Source organism: Diaporthe citri (assembly GCF_014595645.1).
Source record: "Diaporthe citri strain NFHF-8-4 chromosome Unknown scaffold_2, whole genome shotgun sequence".
Lineage (NCBI taxonomy): Eukaryota > Fungi > Ascomycota > Sordariomycetes > Diaporthales > Diaporthaceae > Diaporthe > Diaporthe citri.
In genome coordinates, this window is record NW_025064847.1 from 6,635,436 (window position 1) to 6,657,761 (window position 22,326).

Genomic DNA, 22,326 nt, shown 5'->3' on the forward strand with positions numbered 1-22,326 from the left:
CTACCAAATATTTTGTCCGGGAGCGGTTCTATGAAAATGCTCGCAAACCTACTAGCTGCCATTGCTTTCAACGCCGTGACGGCCAGCAGTCCTCTGGCAGACAGCTCCTTCGACTTCATTGTCGTCGGCGGCGGCACCTCTGGGCTTGTTGTGGCAAATCGACTGTCTGAGTCTCCTGACGTGCAGGTTCTGGTCATTGAAGCAGGTTACTCGGCGCTGGACAATGAGAACTCCACGTTCCCGGAGCTCTCCGGCTCGACGAAGACGATCGACTGGCAATATAAAAGTGCGCCGCAAAAATACGCTTATGATAGGATTGAGTCACTACCTGGTGGCAGAGGAATAGGCGGGTCTAGCCTCATGAACGGTCTGTCTCATGGAATTATCTTAACGCCTTTGAAGCTGACGATTGACGCTTAGGCATGGTATACACACGGGCTGAGAGAACTCAGATAGATGCCTGAGATGAAAGTGGGAACCAAGGATGGCGCTGGCACACCCTGTTTCCTTACCACAAGAAAAATCAGCACCTCCTGAAGTCATTCCACCAGGACCGAGAGCCATGGAAGCCGGCGTTCCGTACGAACCTACTTTCCATGGGTTCCAAGGCCCTGTAAACACAGGCTGGCCGAGATTTGAGCTGGCTAGCAGATATCTTCCGGCACTCAATGAGAGCTATGCGAAGCTGGGAGTTCCTTGGAATGCGGACCCGGCCGGAGGAGCTACAGGTGGCTTCGGTGTGAGTTTGAGTTCTCCCTGGTGTCCAAGATAAAGCTGACGGTGGCTACTATATTACAGACATACCCGTGGGAGAAAACACCAGGCAATGACACATATCCAGATGTAAGGGCAGATGCTGGCAGATCATACTACTACCCTTATCAGGACCGGGCGAATCTCCATATGATATCTGGGACTACTGCATTGAATCTATTATGGGCGGCCGGAGAAGACGACGGTGTGGTGGCTAGTGCTGTGCAGGTCGTGATAGACTCTGGGGAGACTCTGGTAATTAATGCGACTCAGGAGATTATCTTGGCCGCTGGAAGATACAGGACGCCGGCTTTACTAGAACACTGGGGTCGGCAACCCGAGGTCAGCGCCACGCTCCCTTCACTTTGATATGATGGAGATTGGTCGGTTATACTAACAAGCGATTAGGATACTATCAAAATTCGGGATCAACACGACGATAGACCTTCCCGGCGTTGGAGAGAACCTGTGAGGAAGTCCCCAACCCATCGTACATGTTTCGACGCTAACAGCACACCCAGAAATGATCAAATCCGTAATATCTTGAACTTCAACGTCTCCGGCAATAATTAACACAAATAACGGCACCACCTCCGCTGTCGCCTATGTCACAGTCGACGAACTCTACGGCTCCAACGCCTCGGACTTCACCGCCAGTATCCAGGCCGCACTCCCATCCTACGCCGCCGCCATAGCCGCCCGCAATAGCAACGCAACCAGCGAGCCCGACGTCCTCGAGTTCCTCCGCGTCCAGGCGCGCATGCTCTTTAGCGCCGGCACCCCGGCCATGGAGCTGCGCCACCTGAGCGGCGGGGGGCAACCTCAGCTGCGAGTTCTGGGGCACTATGCCCTTTGCGAGGGGTAGCGTCCACATTAACTCTTCAGCCTCTCTCACCGGTCGCGCCACCGCCACCGCCGCCGCCCCCTTGCCCCTCGCGGACTCGGCGTACTGGATGTTCGACCATGACACCTCGCTCCAGGTCGCCGCATCGCGATACGTGCGCGAGCTGTACCTGCACACCGCACCGCTGAGGGACCTCGTGGCTTTCGAGGGATACCCGGGGTTCGACGCCGTCGCGGAGGACGCGAGTGACGAGTGGGCCCGCTGGTCTGAGCAACATATGCGGAGCGCGTACCACGGGATAGGCACGGCAATCATGCTGCCTCGGGAGAAGGGCCGGGGTGGCGGACACACACTGCAAAGTATACGGGACGAGCAACTTGAGGGTGTTGGATGCCAGCATTATCCCATTCCAGACAAATGGAGACACGTCAAGCACGGTGTATGCTGTGGCAGAGAAGTGCAGTGATCTAATTAAGAGCGATTTAGGAATGCTGTCTACCTAGGTGGTTTATATTATTATTATTATTATTATTTTCAATTCAAGGCAGGAGGAGAATTTACGTTTTGTGGCCAATATGAACCCTTGATCGATGTAGAGTCTCGAGCATACCAATTTGTTCAGTATAAATACTCGTCGCTGTCACGTGCCAGAATGTATCTGGGAGAAGGCCATACGCTGTGCTTGGTGGATTGATCTAGCATCGATCTTCAACCTCGGTACAATGCTTTCCACGAATAACGACAACTCCATAGTTAGATGTCTCTGCAAACTCCAGTTCCAACCGTCCTTAATTCCACAGGCGCGGAGCATATAAGATGGTGCTGAGGGGACTTTTCAAAGAGTGAATGTCAATGGACTGATATTATCGAGGAGCCCACGGATATATATGGCCATTGTAGTGCTCTCGGACAGCAGGAGGTGGAAACTCGGTTGAATTGTTTCGTAAGCAGGTTAACTTTGAAGGATCCACGTTTAGACAGCCTGTGCAGTTCTGTCCGCGAACACAACCCCGCAGGTGCGGCCTTGACCGCGAAAGTTTATTTCTCGGTTGCGCGGCCGGTGAGTGGCCGGGGTGTACGTACCCCAGGCGATTTGAGTTCAGCAGCACGCAAGAGAAGACGGGCCAAAGTTGCCACTCGCCAATGAAGGCGACTGTGCCTCCGATGCCCAGTGGAGGTGGCCGGAGGCGTGGATCGGGCGCCAGGAACTGGCTGAGCGGGCGGAGAGACGCAGCGGTTAAAACAAGTATGTTGGTGCTCCGCACCTCAGCGTCGACTGCCGGCAGTCTTATCGGTTCACTGCATCCTGAAGCCTGCGGACCCTAATATTTCGTGTGACTATCCAATTGCAGCCCCCAGATCCTGCAGCAGTTCGGCACAAAAGTCGATCGACCTGGGTTTGTACGCCTCATGCCGTGAATATAGATGGGTAGGAATGAGTGCGATCGGTAGTGAGCATGGGTGAATCAGCAGCTGCAGCAAAACGTCGTACGAGACGCATACCAGACGAGCTTCGGAAAAGGTACGGTGGTGTGGCCCCGTAGTTCCCAGTCCCTCGGTGCCATTCTCCCGGGCCCAGAAAATCTGCTGATTCCAGATCCCAGGTCCGCCCAGAGTTGCGACCTCTGCAGGAAGGTAAGAAGAGTCAGGCCACTTTCAAGCTTTGTTTTGCCGGGGGATGAATCATGATGATGGCCCGCCGACCGATTCGTGCACCTTGCTGAGTGTCATCTCGCTCGAAGCGCCGTTGCAAGTGTGTGACCGAGCCCAACGGCGTCGACTGCGTCGCTTGCAAGGGGCAGGGTCTCTCGTGCACGTACTCCCTTCCACGGAAGACGCGTTTCTACGGATCCTTGGAGGATCTGAGTGACAGGTGAGCCCCATCTGATTCATTCAAATCCATCTTGACAGAAGCCTAACAAAGCTCCTGGGTCCGTTAGGTACAAGTGCCTCGACGCAATCGTCCGCGGAGCATTCCCAAACCAACCTGTGGCCACTGCCTCGGACCTCATCAAGCTTGGCCAGCGCCTGCAGATTGACATACCAGACCTGGCGTTGGACGACCCCGACGGGTTTGACACACTGTTGAGGGAGAAGCCCAAGATCAATGATGACTTGTCATTCTCTGGGACGCAACAAGGTGATCACAAAGGTGTGGACTCCGGGTTCGACTCGGTGGGAGGGACGGATGGCCACCATGATGATACCTCAGGCAAGAAGGAAGACCCGGCCTTCCAAGATCAGAAGGTCGGACTGCTTCGGGACACTTCAGGACATGAGCACTATATCGGGCCATCAGGCAGTCTGCAGTTTCTAGATCAGCTACGCCGGCTACTGATCTCCCGAGAAACAGGGACATCGGCGGGCAGTACAGGCCAGCTCACGTCTGATGGCACACAGGACAACGCACCCCAGGCCCTCGATGTCGAAGTACATTTCAACGAGGGCCCCCAAGTACCGAAGGGCGGCATTGTGGAACGTCAAGAAGTCTCTCAGGTGGAGGACTCGCTATCGCCTCAGGCTATCCACTCGTCGACTTCTGGACTAACACCCACTGATGAGATCCAGGAGCTCACGGACCAGATCCCAAAGCGGGAGATTGTCGAAAGCCTTCTGCCTCTCTATTGGACCAATGCCCATGAAGACTTCCCTCTTTTCCACAGAGAGAGTTTCGAAAACGAGTACCGGTCTTTCTTCGGGGACCATTGCCAGTCTGTTAATTACTCCTTCACCTCGGGAATCTCTAGGCCGGACCACGGCTGGATCGGGTGTCTACACATGATGGTCGTCTTCGGGTCTCTGTCGAGTGCATCCCACCACAAGGACATGGAATCCAAAGCCCTGCAAAAGCACTGCGTCGATGCCACGCGGAAGCTTCTCCCGCGCATCGTCACGAAATGCTCGCTGTCGGGGGTCCGGGCGCTGTTGCTCCTCAGCTTGTTCCTCCACAACGACAACGAACGGAACGCTGCCTGGAATCTTGTCGGCACGGCCACCCGGATCTGCTTCGCGCTCGGCCTCCACAGGAATGATACGTCAGAGTTGTTCTCCCCGGTCGAGAGGGAAATAAGGAGACGGGTGTTTTGCACCCTCTACGGCTTTGAACAGTTCCTTGCCTCTAGTCTCGGCAGACCAAGTGGTGTCAATGACATAGACGTGCAAGTTGTCCACCCCCATGGGGGAGTGCTCAGCGGCCGCCAGGACAATGACGAAGCCCCTTAACATAATGTCCTTGAAGCTGAACAGGATCCTCTCCACGTCCCGGAATCCCCGCTACGCATCCGCGTCGACTGCGCAGGCCCCACACGAAGCGCACCAGCTGTCTGTTGAAGAGGTCCTCCTGTCCCTGAAGGCCTGGAAAACAGAACTGTCCTCCCAACACGGACTGGACGTGCCCGTCATCACGGAGAAGGACAACAAGCTACCGGTGCCCAACGGCGCACGGATGGAGTTTGGCGAGCTGAAGACGCTGCTTGGCTGGCGCGACTTATCCAGTATCCGGGCAATACTCCTGCTCTACATCCAACACCACTACATCTATATTCTTGTCACGAGGCCCTTCCTTCTCAGGAGCATCACGGCGAGTGGAAAAGCCGGGAAGTCGCCAGAGTATGGACCAGGCTCGAGCACGACGACCCCGAGCAAGGTAGGCCACTTCTCAGACATATGCTTTCGCCACGCCTGCCAGATGGCCCGCCTGCTTCTGCTCCTGGACTCATTCGGCCTCATCCACGGGGCATCAGGGCTCGACGTGTTCTTCGCCTACTCGGCGGCAATGGTTCTAGTTCTCCGATCGCTCAGGCTGGATGCATACCAACAAGGCTCCGGTGTGAAAACAGAGCACATGGCCAGGAGCGAAAGCACGGGCCAGAATCCAGACCACACAGGGTCATGGGAGCTCGACGAAAGGTCTTTGCTCGTGGCCCTCCGTAACCTGGTAGTACGGCTGAGGGAGCTGGTGTTGAGGGTGCCCAAGTCGAGCACCATGGAGCGCTTCGCCCGCGCGATGGTGACTTTCGAGGAGAGTGCCTACCACGTCAAGGTCAGGGCCGACCCAGGGGACAACGAGAGGGACCCGCGGTCCTTCACAGCCCAGCAGCATTTTGGCGCCCACTTCTCCGGCCCCAACCTGCTGTTCCGCGGGCTCATGGACGCGAGCTATGGCCCGAAGCCTCCCGGGAGCGTGGTTGGTATGGACCAGCAGGTGCACGGTGGTGGCCCGGCGGGGATGGTCCAGGACCAACAACAGCAGTTCCTTGAACACGGATGGGTGCTGCCGACGCCGGCCATGAGTACGTTCGGTGGCCAGGTCAACGGGCTCACGTCGTTCGACTGTCTTCCGGGATTGAACCCGTGGGCGATAGGCGGCAACCAGACTGCGCAGCACGGGACGGACATGCCAATATACGGGTGGGAGGACCTGGAGTCTATGCTTGGGAATGGAAGGAGTCAGCCCAGGAAGTTCTGAGCGGTCAGGACAAGCTACCAATGCAACGGTGAGTGGCCAGACTGTAATGACATGTGCGAAATGGTTAACCGCGTTGGCTTCTAACGATCTTTTCAACATGGGCATGTTCATATCCTTTTGCCAACGGGACTTCCTTGCCATAGATTGACTCTAGGCCACCAGGTCACCATTTTGTGGGAGGCTGGTCTTCTTGCTCTTTTGTGTAATACGCCCTCGAGTGGCTTCAAGTTTTATAACTTTCTCACTTCAACAATGAGAACAAGTCCCAAGTCTGATGAGTCTTCTCAAGCGTGCCGTGCTCCATGCCAGCCACTTGTGTTCTTAGAACTCTTTTCAATGAAGAGGTTCCTTCTCAGGACGGAGTATGCCCCTGCTTGCTGTCAGCAGGGCACTTTGCACCTTCAGCCCAGTTGACATGGCATGTCAATCACCTTTCTCTCAATGGCTCACCACCGCCCGAAGAATCGTCGTCGATCGTCCTCCTGGGACCTTCGAACCAATGCCTGCCGCCGAGACCGAACGGGAGTATCCAGCCAGCCAGGCTGATAATGGTGACGATTGCAATGCAGATAGGGGCATAATTGAGTGTTTGCTACATACGCAACAGCAGGTCAGCCTTCCGTTGCCATGGTCTTTACTGGGCCATATAATCCTCTCAAGATGGTTCTTACCGCCGTGACTGGATATAGCTGAGGAAGGGTAAGCACCACGAAAATAAGCACAATGTAGAACGCCGAGATGGCCCCTACAAAAGGACTGTACCTCCCGAGGTTGAACCGGGCGGGCTGGAAGTCACGCCTCCCAATCGTGTGGCGCGCGGCGATAGGGATCAGGTACGAGACGTTGGTCACGATGGTCGCGGTAGCAGTAATCGCACTGAAGGCGACGGTGGACCCGATGACGGCGCACGTGATGGCGACGCCGAGGACGAAGACGAGCAGCGCGGCGTGCACGGGGACCCGGCTGCTGCTGAGCCGGCGGAAGTACCGCGAGAAGGGCAGCACGCCGTCGCGCGAGATGGCAAAGGTCACGCGCTGCGCCGACATGAAGCAGCTGGCCGTGGCGCAGGTCGAGTCGAGCCACAGGAGGACCAGGAAGGCCGCGGCGCCGTCCGCGCCGATCAGCTGCACTAGGTACTCGGCCCAGTTGTTGGGGTAGCTTGCCGAGACTATGCCGTCGAAGTCTTGCATGCAGAAGAGGATCATGATCAAAGTCTCCGTGATGGGGGGTTTTAGCGAGTGAGTTTGTCGGAGCGGTGCAAGTTTGTCTGGTAACTCACCGGGACGGAGAGAACCCACGTACAGAGGGTCCCTGCCCACATGCCAGTGGCAACGTTATCAGTCGCTTGGTTCGTCTCCTCGGCCAGATGAGCTGAGGCATCGTACCTATCGTGTGGTCAGCACCTAGGTAAGCTGAGCCGTGAGTGGTTGAATCAGTTATAAAAGCTTGCAACTCACCCGGAGAAATCCCACGCCCCGAACAGGATCCCAACCGTCCAAGCATACGCATCAGAAGCATGCTTCTCCGGGCCAAGATTTATCCCGTTATAGAACTTGTTGAAGACCTCACTGCCCGACTGGAACCTCCCAGCAGCCTTGATCGGGAACCAGATCCAGTAGAACGCAAACAGGCCGCAGAAGATGAACAAGGCGAAGCGGAAGTAGAGCTGCAGCACCCTCGGCGAGACGATGTTGGGCAGCATCGCGAGCACCAGGCCCAGGGCCGTGACCAGCCACGAGAACCAGCCCTGCCTGATGACGGAGGAGCCCGGGTACTTGACCTCGAGGGCGCTGAGCAGGAAGTTGGTCGCCCCCTGCTGCACGCCGGGGACGACGCAGATCCAGCCCACCCAGTTCCACCACGCCGTCATCCAGCTCAGCAGGCGGCCGTACCTCCTGCCCCCGAGGCGGTAACTCCAGAAATAAATGCCGCCTGCCGTCGGAAAGGCTGCCGCGATCTCGGCCATGGCCAGGGAGACGAAGAAGGACAGCCTGAGACACAGGTCAGCCCCAGCACAGCTCCCTTCATCCAAAACCGAGGAGCCTGTGATGCTTCAATTATGGTATCTGTAGTCGGGGCCTCAATAGCGCGTACGTACCCCCCGACCATAGTCCAATTTGCGAACGCGGCCTTGGGCCCGCCCGTGTACATGGCGAAGCCAAAGAGCACCGGCAGGCCCGAGACAAAGTTCATCGTGATGTACGTCGCGGCCCAGCTCTCGAAGAGCCCGAGGTGGCGGAAGAATTCTGGCGGTGCGTCATCAGCGGGACCGCGCCTCTATTAATCATATGTCTGGAGTCTCTGGTCGACAAACCTTGCTTATACCCCAGCTTCGCGAGGTGCTGCTCGTCTTTGGAGAGCACCCTTGTCTCCCCGGCCGACACGTCCCCATCGGCAGACGACTTCACCTGAGCCTCCAGCTTCTTGTCATCCATGATTCTTCTCGCTGCGTGTCAGGGATTCGTGCGCGTACAATGGTAAAGTTGATGCAGTCTTCATTGACAGAACAGCAGGTGATGAATCATGCGCGAAATCCTCCGTGGTCTATCAAAGCCCCCTCTATTGTGTGGCCTCGGGGCTGAGACAATGCTGACAACGGTACAACGCTTGCGTATATTAGAGACACCCCTTGCATGGGGGGGGGGGACTTTTAAGACATGGTTGCAGCCGCGGGACAACCCAGTATAGCTCCGGACGATAATGGGCGTTGTTGTGCATTATCAGTGTCGCACCAGGCGATTGCCGGCCAATGTAAAGATAGCCAGCGATACTCCCGAGCTCCAATAAACCTAGAAGGATCAGCGTGTACACCGAATAGTCATGTAGAACGATGTAACGGCAAAGCTTACACTTACAATGCTGGACTTGGTTATAAGGGGTATGCCAAGTGTAATGACATACAGGACATTCTCTCGGAAAACATGGTGTACTCGAATTGCCATTCAAAGATTTCTGGCAAATTTCGGCAAGTGTATTGGCTCTTCAAGGATGACTGTCAATGTATATCTTGTATTGTGTTCTTCTGTTATGCCAACCCCATTGCAGCGGGGCCGTCAGGACTGTTGAAATCAGGTGTATCGCGACTGATGCGACCGACCAATGAATTTTCAACTTGATGATCATTAGTGATTCCGTAAAACGTGCTTCGGCTTGCTCTTGAACATGAAGCTTCAGGACAATGCTGGCTACTTGTCACTTGTAATGCACCCGGAGATGCGCTCAAATCCATGTCAGCTGTGATAGCCACATTGAAAAGCTCGGAATAGGAGGTCGGAGGTATACAAAGTGTTCATTAATCGTCTATTCAAACCATGAGATGAGCATCGGTGTAAGACACGGGCACCTAGACCGTCTCCCGATCCCGTTCTCTCTCCCCACTCGTCCGATGTGCATCGGCCCCCTCGTCGCTCGAGAAAGACAACCTCGCCTCGACGCCGTCATCATCGGCATCCAATCTAACCTCAAAAGCATCCTCTGATAGCCTGCCGATCGAGTCCCCGGGTGACGCCTGCTGGCCGGGCTCGTGCTTGTACAGCTGGATATTGATGAAGGCCACGAAAAGGCCGACATCGTAGAAGAGGCGCAGGGCCCCGCCGACGACGAAAGCGATCCAGAAGCGGCCGCTGTCGGCGAGCAGGCCGGTAAAGCTAGGACCGGTGACGTTGGCGAGGGTCCTTAGGGTGCTGGTGATGCCCATAACAGCAGTGCGCTCCTCGGGCCTGACGACGGCGGCGATCAAAGCGGCGCGCGGCGCTTGGTCCATGTTGTTGAGCCCGACGCGCAGGATCAGCAGCACAAAAGTTAGCCAGCGGCTCTGGGCGGCGGGGAAGAGCAGCACGGCCATCGAGGAGGGGATGTGCGTGAAGACCATGGTGTTGACCAGGCCAATGTGGCGTGCCAGCGGCCCTGCGAAGACGGTTGATAGCGCGGCGAAGAAGTAGCTGGCTGAGATGACGTCGCCAAGGGTGGACTTTGGCGGGTGAAACTTTTCGTCCACGTAGTATGTGGTCAGGGACATGCTGACCATGCCATCTGCCAACGAGTCGACCATGAGCAGAAACCACAGGGCGTACATGATTGATCGCGTGTCCTTGGATATCCGGGCGATCTTGCTGGTGCTGGGCGGAGGCTTGGGCTCCTCCCCCACACCGTCCAGGGCCTGGTGAGTATCGTCGACAGGGCTGAGCTCTTGGTTATTATTCAGTAGCCCCTCGGCGGCCTCACCGGTCTCGTGCTCCTTGGTGATGGCAGTAGGCTTCAACTCGCACTTTTTGGAGAGCGAAAAGGCGGCGAGGGATGCAATGGCGCCCATTAGCGCGTACAGACCGAAACAAGCGTGATAGGCTTCCAACAGAGTCCAGCCGTCCCTGTCCTTGAGCGACTCGATCATTCTCCCCGCAGCGGCAACCCCACACGCGGACCCGACGGCGGCGGTGGTGATGTACCACGACAGGACATCGGAGCGGGTGGCGGGGGTGGTCAGCTCGGACAGGGTTGACTCCTCGATGGCCCGGAAGGGCCCCGTGTCGCCACCAGTGGCGCTGAGAACGCCAACGACAGCAGCTGGCAGGAGGACCCAGTAGTTGTTGCTGAGGGAGAAGGTGACGCCGGACAGGATCATGAGCAGGGCGCCGAACTGCAGAGTGCGACGGCGGCCGATGCGGTCAGCGACGAGGGCGATGGCCAAGGAGAGGACGACATCGCCAACGAGGGTGAGGGTCAAGAACAAGCCGATGCGCGAGTCGGAAACGTGCAGCTCGTTGAAGAAGAGAGCGAGGATCAGCGAGCTGGCGCCGTAGGCAAACATGCGGCAGCAACGAGCGAAGATGACGAGCCAGGCGTCACGGCCGGTGATCCACAGCGAGGCGAGGCCGGACTCGTGGTAGGCATATTTGTTGAGGAATGCTGATACAGAGACCATCGTCTTGTTTAATCCCGCCGAGACGGCATGGGAAGCGAGGCCCTTGCTGTGAGATGGGAACTGATATATGATAATGTAGGGAGGAGGAAGAAGGAGGAGGAGGAGAATGTGGGTCAATAAAAAGACGGCACCGTCCTCGTCTGACAGGTGAAGGCTGCTGGTTAACGAAGGAGAGGACGGACTTCGAGTCGGAAGGAGGCCGATCCATGGTCGGTCATGACCTTGCACTCACTCTCCCACTCGCTCCTGGCACTCGCGGCAAAACCAACGACCTGGGCTGGCAGGCCTGTGGCAGAATTCCTCAAGGATCATCCTCTGCCTGATTCGCCCTTTCCTTGTCGTCGGCGCCGGTGTCGGCCAAGTTGGGGGAGTGTTCCCCGCAAGGCGTCATCCGAACCCGACCGGAGCTGACCGGCAGTCACGGAGCTGGGTCCGCTTCCTTGCGACTTCCATGTCTTGTGGGTAAGGAGAGAAATGTTAAGCTTTCTGCCATGCGGGATATCACGTAAATAATTGAGTTGGGCAGCTGAAGTAGAAGACAGCCTCAAACATTCTACACTTGTTAAGGCCAGACACAACCTTGGAAGCTCATAGGGTGCCACCAGGGTACCTTGAAATATTTGCCATTGTCGTGCATAGACTGCGCATATTCGAAGTACGCTGTCTGAAATGCAAGCCGATTAACAGTGTGTCTCAAAGGTTGTTTCTCAAAGACAAAGGCAGGTCGCGTGCCGTTTTCTCCTTGTTGATGTTGCGTGGTGTTTGTTGTCTTTACACCGTAACTGCATTCCGGACCCCAGTGACGTCGTCGTTACACATGAGATCAGCACCTTCCCTTTCGTTCCTGCGTCTGGTGGGCCAAGCAGACTACGTCATCCCAGAAACACACGGCAATGGAAATGGATATGCAGGGTCCTCCTCTTCTCAATTGAATTAATTTATCCAACTCTGTTGCTCTCACATGAAAACGGACCGGACAGGTAATACATCACGCGAGCAACAAGCTGAACTTCTAACCAGCCCCTACTGACCATAAACTCACACCAACCAACTACCACTCACCTGGGCAACCAGCACCACGCCCGAAGCAATCAAGGCCCAGATACTCATCAGTCTGCAAAACCATGGCTGAGATCGCAGCGGGAGCCCTTGCTGTGGAGCAAGTCGTCTCTACAGGTATCCAGGCTGGGGCAGCCGTCGCCGTGGCCAAACCTGCCCAGCCCTTCAAGGCCTCCCTCAACCGAATCGCTACATCCCCAGCAGAGGACACGTCGTATGCTATTCCCGCGCTCTTTGACTCAAGCTGCTCTAGGAAATGCTGACATTGATTCTTACCTAGACTAGCACTAGCAAGATCTCATCACACTGTCACGGTCATTGGTGACAAGGCCTACATCTTCGGTGGTGAGAAGTCTGGTGGGAAGCTCTGCAACACCGACGTCCACGCCATTTCTCTCCCGTCCGACGCAAAACCCGACTCCGAATACGCCTGCTACCCGGCCTTCCCTCTCAAGGAGGCAACAACCGGCGAACTGCTAGTCCCGTCACCTCGCAAGGGTCATGCGGCTTGTGCTCGGGGCAAATACGTCCTCATCCACGGAGGAAGTGACGAAGCCGGCAACCCCATCGACGAAGATGCCTGCCTGTGGCTGTGGGACTCGGAGACGTTGAGGTGGGCCAAGGTACACGCGACCACACAGATTGGCAAGGCACTGGCGCCAAGAGAGGGACATAGCGTATTTGTCGATGACAAGCAGGACTTCCTCATCCTTCACGGTGGCAGGACACCGTCATCCTCCGTTCAGGTTGGGGAGACTTGGCTATACGATTTCGATGCCGTCGCCTGGACCCAGCTGCCATCGTCTCCCGTGCCGCCCTCGAGCTCAGCATTCGTGAACACTACTCTGTACAGCCTCACCAGCGACTCGGCCGTGAGCGGTTCCGTACACTTCCTCAACCTGGGGCCCAACGCAACAGAGAGGGCGAAGCCAGACGCGCTCAAGTGGGAAAAGATCGACTTTCCGGTTAATCCTCTCATTCCAGGACCGAGTCCAAGGGTCGGTGGTGCCCTCATTCCCCTGTCGACGGGCTACGGACGCCACTTCTTGGCCTATCTACTTGGCAGAAGCGACACCAAGAGCAAGGAGGACGAAGCCCACCCGTATTATTCTGACATTTGGTCCCTGCAGCTCCCTTCTCAGGGCTTCAGCTTGACCACCGTCAAGGACGCCATTCGCGATCACCTCCCCGGCCATGTGGACTCGGGCGCCTTCAGCTGGTCCGAGGTAGACATCGTCCCGACGGAGCAGGTCGAGCACGAGGGCAAGGTCCACCCGGGACCTCGGGGCTTCTTCGGTGCGGGGCCCTGTCTGGATGGGAAAGGCGTCGTGTTTTGGGGAGGTGTCAATGCGAAGGGTGAGAAGGAGGCCGATGGTTGGATCCTGAAGGTCCAGTGAAGCTGAGGTTATGCTGCCGGTGTTGACAACGTGGGATGAAGCGAGCACATGGGCACGCTCTCCTTGAAACTGCACTCCTGATACAGATTCCATATTTTATGGTCAAACATCCAGCAATCAACCCAGAAATGACGAAAAATGAGTCAAAAGCAGTCCAACTATGTCATTCTGGTTCGCGGCGTGACCCTGGAGCTTCAAACATTGGCTTTTTCACAGTCAATGCCACTGTTTGGTCAGACAGCTCCGTCTCCGGAACCGTTTCTGCACACTGGCCGTGCCTCTTCTCTCGACTTACAACTCCCCCTTGTCTACTACTCCATACATTGAATCTGACCGAGAGCAGACGTGACCAGGCATCAGGCGTATTCATATAGAGGTCGGTCTCCAAGGGGCAGCCTACTCAGGAAAACAGGCTGGCTCAATAAAATCGTTCTCCCAAGGATCATGGTAAAGCAGAATCCTGCCAAGCCCCATGATGAAGCTGTCTACAACCCTCTTCCTCCTGGCGGCAGCCTTGGGAGCAACCCAGCTGGTGGGAGTCGTCATCACCACCCCGGACACAATGACGAGCAACGCCTCCTCCCCCTTCTCGAGCCAGGCGCTGACCTCGGATCGGGCCCCGGCCTCACCCGCCACCTCGCAGACAGCTCTTGTCGTCGAGCCCGTGACGGTTCCCATCCCCCATGTTGCGCCGCACCCTCCACCACAGGGGCACATCTTCGCCGCAAGGGACGAGGATGAGGGCCCGGGCCACGCGTGCCAGATCACGAGCCACTGCCCCGGGGGCGCCGAGAGCGAGGAGGCCTTCGCGGCGTTCAAGACGCAGGTGGGCGATTTGCCGGGGTACTGCTCCTTCCTGAGCTCCGAGGTTTCCAGGAGGCTTGATCCGGGGAACGGGACGGGGTGAGCTGGAACTCCTTTCTTTCTTCGCGGACATGTCTTGCGTTGCGGCGCATGGCATGGCTGGCTGGCTGGCTAATACTAGCAGTGAGGCTTTGGTGGTGGACGGCGCCGCCAGGCATTTCACGTGGGCTTTTACCCTGGGTAACGCGGATGGGAGTTCCGAGGTGTACTTCGTGAACGCCCACATGACTTCGTGAGCCCCCGTCACCCTTGGAAAAGAAAAACACCGAACAGTAGACCGAGCACCGACTGACTCACCGGACCACATCCACGCAACAGAAACAAGGCACCGCCCGGCGCTGTAGAAACGCTCGCCTCAGACGCCTGCGGCCTGGCCGGCGACGCCGCCGCGTACCCGTTGTACGCATCGCTTTTCGCGTACCAGTTCTGCGTGGCGGCCAACCAGAGCGACACCCGGGCCCAGGTCATGTCGCGCTACGCGGCGGCCGACCTCCCCGCTTGGGACGCACCCACGGTCCGGGGCGGCGGGCTGACGGCCATGGTGGGGTTCTATATCTCGAGCCGGAGTGGCGATTTGGGACCGGGTTGTGAGGCGTACGGCCTGGTGTGGGCGGGCGGGATTCAGGACAGGGGAAGGTGAGGGTGCCCTGGGATGAAGGTGCAGGGTGCAGGGTGCAGGGTTGGGGCTGGGTAAGGGTTAGGTTGGGTTCAATGTCACCCTAACCCTGGCATCAAATTTTCAAAGGACGGCAGCCAACTGTCAAGACTTCCAGACCACAAGCCCTGGAGTCGTTCTCAGTCATCGTATCTTTCTTGATAACACTTTCATTTTCAACGTGGACCTTCTTTATTCATGGTTCATGTCGCCAGGGGCTCTTGTGTGCTCATCAAATGATGCGAACCTGGGCGCGGCGATGCGTACCACCCCGTGGCCGCGCAACGTGGTGTGATGCCTCTGCGCAACGCTGCACAATTTCGACGACGCCCACATCCGCCACAGGGCAGCGCCCCCGCAGGCAGCGCCCGAAGCAGCGGGACGTTGAAGAACGAGCAAATCGAGCAAGACACTCGTCCGATCATGAGGTTGACTGGAGCTTGTGGAAAGCCCCTTTAATGTCTGTTCCGGAACAAGAAGCCCGATTCGAAAGACTCGAGAGCGGCGGTTTTGGGACCAAGGTCTTGACGCTCTGCCCCGCCTGTGAGATGCGGCACGCCCTCGTGTCCTGTCCCTTTGTCTTCAAAGACAACCCTTGGAAATTTGGGAAGCCAACAAAGGAAACACGCGAATTCAATCGACGAATGGACAACTCCCAGGAGTTCCATGACGCGGTGGTCTATGTGAGGAGAAAGTTCGCCCACAGGCTGCCCAATCAAAACTTTGTTCGTCTAAATCGGTCCCAAACCCAAGATGCGCCGCCTCTGGCAAGACGTAAGAAAACCTATCTTTCTGGTCCAATTGTCCACAATGTCGATCTAGACGTGGCTTCCACGATACTGATTTTGACAGTGTGGCTTAGCAGATTTGATGCGACCGTGAAGCTTGAAGGCGCAACATCAATACGTATGGAAGAAGGCTTCGATTCCTACAACTGGCGCCTTCCTCCTCTTTCCCCCTTCCAGGGTCACTACCCAACTACGGACCATGACGGGAGACGTTTTCTCATTGTCTTCAACAGCAGCGGTCATTTCGATGGTTGGATGCCATACGGTATGTCTTCCTCCTGCCGCTTTCTCTCAATCCTGCACCTACCTAGATTCGCACTACACCGACTCTTATTCACCTTGAGGAGTGATCAAGTGCTTAGAAGTGGCATGACCTGCGAAGCCGCCGAGGACGATTACGCCACATATCGACATCACCAGACCACATAGAGAATCACTGACATGGCGAACAGAGATCGACCTGATACGCGGTTTCGTAACAGATTTCAATAGAGGGAACAAGGTAGAATTCTCGTCACGCTGACCCGTCGACCTGAGCTGACAGAGTTCCTACAGTCGAAAACCCATAGGAGCCCCGACATTGATATGAGACCGATCGGCGTAGTGATGGTCACGTATGTAAAGTGCATCTCCCGCTACTGTCATTACATGTACTTGCGCTGTTTGTTTTTGAGGTCGTTGAAACCGATCAGTCCTGGTTAAAAGATAGAATTTCCAACTGACACGGACTTTCGGGATAGCGGACGGTGGCACGTATCTCGGTCTTATCTTACGGCCATGGTACCAACCATAACCGTTGGTATCGCCAGTGAATTTAGCTGGTTCAAGGGATACGCTCGATCCGGGATCCATATCGGAGCCAAAAACAACAAGCTTCAGGACGGATACTCCTGGTGGAGCGTCGGAGCTGCGATTGAATTGCCTGGAGTGAAGGATCAACAAGGGATGCGATGTATGGACGGAAATCTCGACACTGCATACTCCTTCAACACTTCACACCCAGCATGGGTAGCGGGATTCGGCTACGCTCTCCTGAGAGATGTGAGGGAGCCGGCTGAGCATACATTTAACTGGGATTCGCCGAACGACTGGTACCGCATCACATGGCGAAGAATGCTTCTCCACCGCGCGGCGACCTTCTATGGCACAGACAGTTCCCAGTACAAGGCGCTCTATGCAGTAGTCTTGAAAAAGGGTGATGATGAGGCAGCGGACCTGGACGTGCCCTCGGCCGACGCCTTACCGAGATGGAGGCAGATTCAGTCACTGATGTCGATGGCTGGAAAGCCCACCGAGGACCAGGTTATATGGAGGAGCATCTTGCATTAGAAACGGAAACTAGAGGAAGACGCTGGTTGAGGAGCTTTATCACAAACTCTCAGGGATGGGGGCTCCAATCGTCGTCCTCGCCGATAATCTAGGCAAAGTCTTCACCCGCGTTTCATGCCGGTACCGGTGGCGAATTCTGCATGGAGAAGACGCCAGAAGCAGCTCAGCTTCTGAATTGGTGTGTGGGTTGTGAGGCCTGTATCACATCTGACAACTACTGACAGCCAGAAACTACAGAGAACACTGGTCGCTATTGCTATACCACCCTGTATCACTGAACAACAACATTTTCTTGGCATATTGAAAGTATCTGGAAAGTTCTCTGCTCAGTCAGCTAGTAGAAGTCTCTATTGCACGTCTTACTTCCTCTGTACAATTATCACTCTTTCGCCTCTGGACAGGCAAGGACGGCAAGATCTCTAGGAATGGAGCATTGTTGTCAGTGACGATAAAGCTCAGGTCCACAATAGCTACTATTGCTGGAGTCTGAGTTTGAGCGCAACTTCTAGCAGAAAGACATACAACAAATGAGAATGTAATGGCCAGACTGCTGCCATGATAAAGACGGTATTATGCTTAATGCGCAACGGCACAAGTAGGACACTGAAATGGCCACGATATCGAACCATCAAATCGCCGAAGGCGGCCGGTGCACAATGCTAGTCAAATTGTGGGCGTGTTGTGTCGTTGGCACATCCCGGACCGTTGCCCCAGCTTTTGGTTCCCACCGGTTGAAGTCGCAGAGATGACTCCACTTCGCCGAAGAGGTTGCGATCCGGCGCCGAGACTTCGGCCCCGCAATCCGGAGCAGTCCCTCTGGCTTTCATTAGGGGCAGCTCCGGCCAAAATAACCCACTCCAATTTACAATAAGACGAGAAAGAGACAGGAACGAGTAAACTATCACATCAGAGGTCATTTTTCACGGGGAGGATGTTCAGGAGTGCCTGCGATGATGCCTACGTAACGTAGTACAGGAGCCTTCTGCCCACTGATGACGTCTACGCAGGCCCCTGGAGCCGCTGATCCAGCGGGGAATCTCTTTTCCAGGAACGACGACATGTGCCGAGGCTCCTCAACATCCGCATCATCCACTCAAATGATGTTAAAAGTATTGTAATCTTCGAACAGGAGTGCCGATTCACGCAATGACAAGTCACAAGCCTACTCCAGCAGAAAGAAGAGAAAAGAAGTACGGACGGGACAGCCACGCCATGTCAGCCGACGACAGGACGGGCGGTGACAGCCAGAGCGGCTACACGGCCCTCGGGGACGACCAGCTCCTCTTCATCGGCGGCAAGTACGTAAGGAGCTCAGACGGGGGCACGTTCCCCGTCACGAACCCCATGACAGGCGACAAGATCTACGACTGCGCCTCGGCGACCACGGACGACTACACGCGGGCCATCGAGGCCGCCCAGGCCGCGTTCCAGCCGTGGTCCAGGACGGGGCCGTCGGCGCGGCGGCTGGTCCTCCTCAAGGCCGCCGAAATCCTCGAGGCGTACCTGGAAAAGGACGCGCCGGAGCTGCTGTCCAGCGAGGTCTCGGCGACCAGGGGCTGGGTCAGGCTCAACGTGCTGTCGACGGTGAATGTGCTGAGGGAGGTCGCCGGCCTCGCGACGCACATCAAGGGCGAGATCGTGCCTGCTGACCGGCCTGGGACGACGATACTGGTCGAGAGGGTGGCTGTCGGGGTCAACTTTGCCATTGCGCCGTGGAATGCACCGGTAAGATCTCAGTTCTTGATACGACAGGAAGCATGGAAGCCTTGTGATATGCTTTTCGGACCTGGTAGCTTATACTGACGACGTCTCAAGATCAACCTGACGGCCAGAGCGATAGCCTGCCCCCTGATCTGCGGCAACACCATCGTCCTCAAGCCCTCAGAGCACAGCCCAAAATCACAACATCTCGTCGTTCGCGCCCTGACCGAGGCCGGCCTGCCGCCCGGGTGCCTCAACTTCCTGCCGAGCAGCCCGTCCCAGACGCCCGCCGTGACTGAGCATGCGGTGAAGCACCCGCTGGTGCAGCGCGTCAACTTCACGGGGTCCGACCGCGTGGGCCGCGTCATCGCGGGCTGGGCGTCGCAGGTGCTGAAGCGGTGCGTGCTGGAGCTGGGCGGCAAGGCGCCCGTGGTCGTGCTCGGGGACGCGGACGTCGCCGACGCCGTCGAGGCGGTCGTCTTCGGGGCGCTGAGCAACTCGGGCCAGGTGTGCATGTCCACGGAGCGCGTGATCGTGCACCGGTCCATCATGGCCGAGTTCAGGGAGAAGCTGCTGGCGAGGGTCGCGGGGCTGAGGACGGGGAACCACCTCGAGGACCCGGATGTCTCCATCTCCGGGCTGTTCACCCCGGCGTCGGCGGCGGGGGTGCTGAGGCTGCTGGAGTCGGCTGTGGGGAAGGGGGCGAGGGTCGTCGCGGGGGACATGGCCATCTCCGGGCCGAACAAGACCATCATGTGCCCGCATGTGCTCGAGGGCGTCACGCCGGAGATGGACGTGTTCCACAAGGAGTCTTTCGGGCCCATCCTGTGCCTCTTTGAGTTCGACACGGATGAAGAGGCCATCGCGTCGGCGAACAACAGCGACTTCTCGCTCTGTGCCAGCGTCTTCAGCAGGGACATCATGCGCGCGCTGGACGTCGCCAGGCGCGTGCGGGCTGGTAGCTGCCACGTCAATGGGCCGACGGTCTACATCGAGGCGACGCTGCCCAACGGGGGCGTTGGTGGGAGCAGTGGCTATGGGCGGTTTGGTGGTATCGCTGGCGTGGAGGAGTTCACTGAGCGGAAGATCATCAGCTTGGCTGCTCCTGGGCAGAAGTACAACTTCTGATGCTTAGAGATGTCGGATTCGAGACATGACTTTTCAATGATTGTGTTCTGTGCTGGATGCCACATCATATGTAGCAGGTGGACATAAATTTGCCTATCCCAAAACACTCTACACTGCAAGTGTCACTCCCGTCAATCTCATCAGAAACTTGAAGAGGAGGGGAAACAGTGCTGTCAAAGAAAGATATAATTATATACAATGAGACTTATGAACTTAGTACCACTCAAAGTTTTCTCTTAATGAGTGTTGAGTCTTCTAGGGCACCTGGGAGGGGGAGACCCTAGCAGTTCGCAGAAATGATTGCATAGGGCAAACAACATCTGTGACATGGACAAACAAACATGATGTTATCAAGTCTTGTCATGTCGAAAATGTCCACCTTTGAATCCTGACCAAATGTATGACAAAATTGGCTTTGCATCTATAACTATGGTTTTCTCCTTTCTAACCGGTCATCTTCAGGCATGAGATTGTTGCCGCTTCAGGAGAAGTCCTTTGTTCTACGCAAATACTCATCTCTGAAGGCCGCCCTGTTTGGCTGGAAAGTTTCCATTGGCGGAATGTGCTTAGGAATTGTGGCTTGCTGCAATCAGTACCAACCTATCTCCAGGATCATCCCACCTTTACCCTTCCACAAATTGCATTCGAGTCGCCCTAACCTCAACTTGATGGTTTTCTATCAACAAACACGGCCAGCAGAATCTCACCCCCGAAAGTCCAGTGACCCAGAGATTTTACCAAAACCGCATCCACTGCTGATCCAGGCATGAATCTCACCCCCGAACAGTTGGCTCCCCAATCATACCAAGTTATCGCAAGCTTTGGGATCCCTCGCAGTTTCGATGCTCACCTGTCAACCTGATCGAGTCGCTGCCGTCAATTACGTCAATACACCAATCCAGGAAAAATGGCAGAACCCAAGGTGCCGAAAGGCTCCCTACCCTCTGGGTACTCCTTCGTGCCCAAAGGCAACGTCTACATCACAAGCAACTGCCGGAAATTGACACAAGCAGGTGGCAGCCCCGTCTACATTGTCATCGACGCAAAGAACCACCAGATCGGCCTTGGCATTCCAACCGAAACCTACGTGGGCGTGCAGTTCAAGGAGATGGAAACTCGCGCCGACAGGGCTGCCAATGTCCTCAAACGAGATGAAGGCATCGCCAAGGGGTTCCAGAAGGAGATCATGAACATTTTCCCTCAGATTCCTTCCAAGGCGCTACAAAACGTGTTGAAGATCGCGTTGGAGAAAGGCAAAGGAAAGGTCGGCAGGACGGGGAAGCTCGACATCCAGCGCAAGGCGCACTTGGCTGTGTGGGCGCACATCCGCCACTGCGAAACAGGTTACGACGCACTCCTCAGGAATGGCATCCCACGAGAAGACGCAAGAAAGCAAGTCGAGGAGAAGATAAAAGAGGTTCGCAAGGCTTGGGGTGGCGATTCACAGATGATGCGTGGGAAGCCCGGTAAATCATCAAGGTCTCTCGCTAGAGCGAACATCAAATCCACACAGGCAGCGGAGGGGGCAAGGAAAGACAGCCCCGGACATCTCAAGAAAAGTGTAAAGACTGCCAGCTTGACGACAGCCATTACAAGCGCCGCCAGCCCGAGGGCTTCCAAAATGGCTGGGCATCTCACAAACGAGCGGAACGCTGCCGTCAGAAATGCGAGACGTGCACATAGACGGAAGAAAAGCCTGGATGAATTGACAAAGGGCGGAACAAAGCCGGCGAAGCAGCAAGAAGCAGCAGCACCAAAGACCGCTAGCCCCAAAGTCGTCGCCACAGCAGCGAGCTTCCGAGAGAAGAGGACGCCGAAGCCGACGGTCATCGAGCCAGCCGCGCCCAGTCCCCACAAGGGGAAAGCAAGACGGGTCGACCCGACCATGCCAAACCTGGACCACGAGAGCCGAGCACAAATATCACGCCTGATCACCCGGGTTGACCGAATCGAGCGCGCCCATAGAACCGGCCGCAGAAGGCAGCGCCAGCGACACGTGACAACCCTGTGCACGATGGCGAGCTTGAACAATCAGATCAACAGGATTCTGGCCGATGCGTCCATCCAGGCTATCGAACCATCCACAGCAGCCAGGAAGGATCTTTCCAGGCGACTGCGGCGCAAGGTGCGGGCATCGGAGGGCTCCAGCTAGGGTATTGCTGCATATATGCCAGCAACTGCTGTTGTGGTTGATTGTGAGGGATTCTAGTCAATGATTGTTTTCTTTCATTAATGATCACCTAGCCTGCATCTGGGGTTCTTTGTGGCCTGGGTGTGGAACAGGGTCCACCGGTCTGGAAAGGCGACGGATGCGGACACGACAAGACAAATCATGTGTGGTTCCACGTGGCGCAGCTTTGTTTGCAAGCCAAGTGAGAATTACAATAGTGTATTCACGTTGTAAAATCCCAGCTGAGGT

The 22,326-nt window shown here is 56.2% G+C and overlaps 9 protein-coding genes across 9 annotated transcripts; 7 read left to right on the forward strand and 2 right to left on the reverse strand.

The window, feature by feature from the left end:
* Nucleotides 1–36: 36 nt before the first annotated feature.
* INS49_007342 (uncharacterized protein) lies at nucleotides 37–420 on the forward strand (the record flags this gene model as incomplete). The annotated part of the gene is made up of 1 exon (XM_043168107.1): nucleotides 37–420. One exon carries the CDS (start codon nucleotides 37–39, stop codon nucleotides 418–420), a length of 384 nt encoding a protein of 127 aa, XP_043029251.1.
* Nucleotides 421–562: 142 nt separating this feature from the next.
* Nucleotides 563–1,618, forward strand: INS49_007343 (uncharacterized protein; the record flags this gene model as incomplete). Its single annotated transcript, XM_043168108.1, has 4 exons — nucleotides 563–739; nucleotides 799–1,095; nucleotides 1,162–1,243; nucleotides 1,368–1,618. 4 exons carry the CDS (start codon nucleotides 563–565, stop codon nucleotides 1,616–1,618), a joined length of 807 nt encoding a protein of 268 aa, XP_043029252.1.
* A 1,122-nt stretch (nucleotides 1,619–2,740) lies between these two features.
* Nucleotides 2,741–6,065, forward strand: INS49_007344 (uncharacterized protein; the record flags this gene model as incomplete). The annotated part of the gene is made up of 6 exons (XM_043168109.1): nucleotides 2,741–2,843; nucleotides 3,104–3,119; nucleotides 3,202–3,232; nucleotides 3,340–3,470; nucleotides 3,538–4,753; nucleotides 4,836–6,065. 6 exons carry the CDS (start codon nucleotides 2,741–2,743, stop codon nucleotides 6,063–6,065), a joined length of 2,727 nt encoding a protein of 908 aa, XP_043029253.1.
* A 611-nt stretch (nucleotides 6,066–6,676) lies between these two features.
* INS49_007345 (uncharacterized protein) lies at nucleotides 6,677–8,500 on the reverse strand (the record flags this gene model as incomplete). Its single annotated transcript, XM_043168110.1, has 5 exons — nucleotides 6,677–7,233; nucleotides 7,368–7,450; nucleotides 7,523–8,056; nucleotides 8,164–8,311; nucleotides 8,380–8,500. 5 exons carry the CDS (start codon nucleotides 8,498–8,500, stop codon nucleotides 6,677–6,679), a joined length of 1,443 nt encoding a protein of 480 aa, XP_043029254.1.
* Nucleotides 8,501–9,408: 908 nt separating this feature from the next.
* INS49_007346 (uncharacterized protein) lies at nucleotides 9,409–10,986 on the reverse strand (the record flags this gene model as incomplete). Its single annotated transcript, XM_043168111.1, has 1 exon — nucleotides 9,409–10,986. The coding sequence occupies one exon, from the start codon at nucleotides 10,984–10,986 to the stop codon at nucleotides 9,409–9,411; it is 1,578 nt and encodes a 525-aa protein (XP_043029255.1).
* Nucleotides 10,987–12,110: 1,124 nt separating this feature from the next.
* Nucleotides 12,111–13,442, forward strand: INS49_007347 (uncharacterized protein; the record flags this gene model as incomplete). The annotated part of the gene is made up of 2 exons (XM_043168112.1): nucleotides 12,111–12,259; nucleotides 12,326–13,442. 2 exons carry the CDS (start codon nucleotides 12,111–12,113, stop codon nucleotides 13,440–13,442), a joined length of 1,266 nt encoding a protein of 421 aa, XP_043029256.1.
* A 475-nt stretch (nucleotides 13,443–13,917) lies between these two features.
* On the forward strand, nucleotides 13,918–17,078 carry INS49_007348 (uncharacterized protein; the record flags this gene model as incomplete). The annotated part of the gene is made up of 7 exons (XM_043168113.1): nucleotides 13,918–14,345; nucleotides 14,431–14,538; nucleotides 14,625–14,942; nucleotides 15,824–16,014; nucleotides 16,202–16,251; nucleotides 16,305–16,363; nucleotides 16,904–17,078. The coding sequence occupies 7 exons, from the start codon at nucleotides 13,918–13,920 to the stop codon at nucleotides 17,076–17,078; spliced, it is 1,329 nt and encodes a 442-aa protein (XP_043029257.1).
* Nucleotides 17,079–18,290: 1,212 nt separating this feature from the next.
* INS49_007349 (uncharacterized protein) lies at nucleotides 18,291–19,907 on the forward strand (the record flags this gene model as incomplete). The annotated part of the gene is made up of 2 exons (XM_043168114.1): nucleotides 18,291–18,803; nucleotides 18,894–19,907. 2 exons carry the CDS (start codon nucleotides 18,291–18,293, stop codon nucleotides 19,905–19,907), a joined length of 1,527 nt encoding a protein of 508 aa, XP_043029258.1.
* A 907-nt stretch (nucleotides 19,908–20,814) lies between these two features.
* Nucleotides 20,815–22,059, forward strand: INS49_007350 (uncharacterized protein; the record flags this gene model as incomplete). Its single annotated transcript, XM_043168115.1, has 1 exon — nucleotides 20,815–22,059. The coding sequence occupies one exon, from the start codon at nucleotides 20,815–20,817 to the stop codon at nucleotides 22,057–22,059; it is 1,245 nt and encodes a 414-aa protein (XP_043029259.1).
* Between the last annotated feature and the right edge of the window lie 267 nt (nucleotides 22,060–22,326).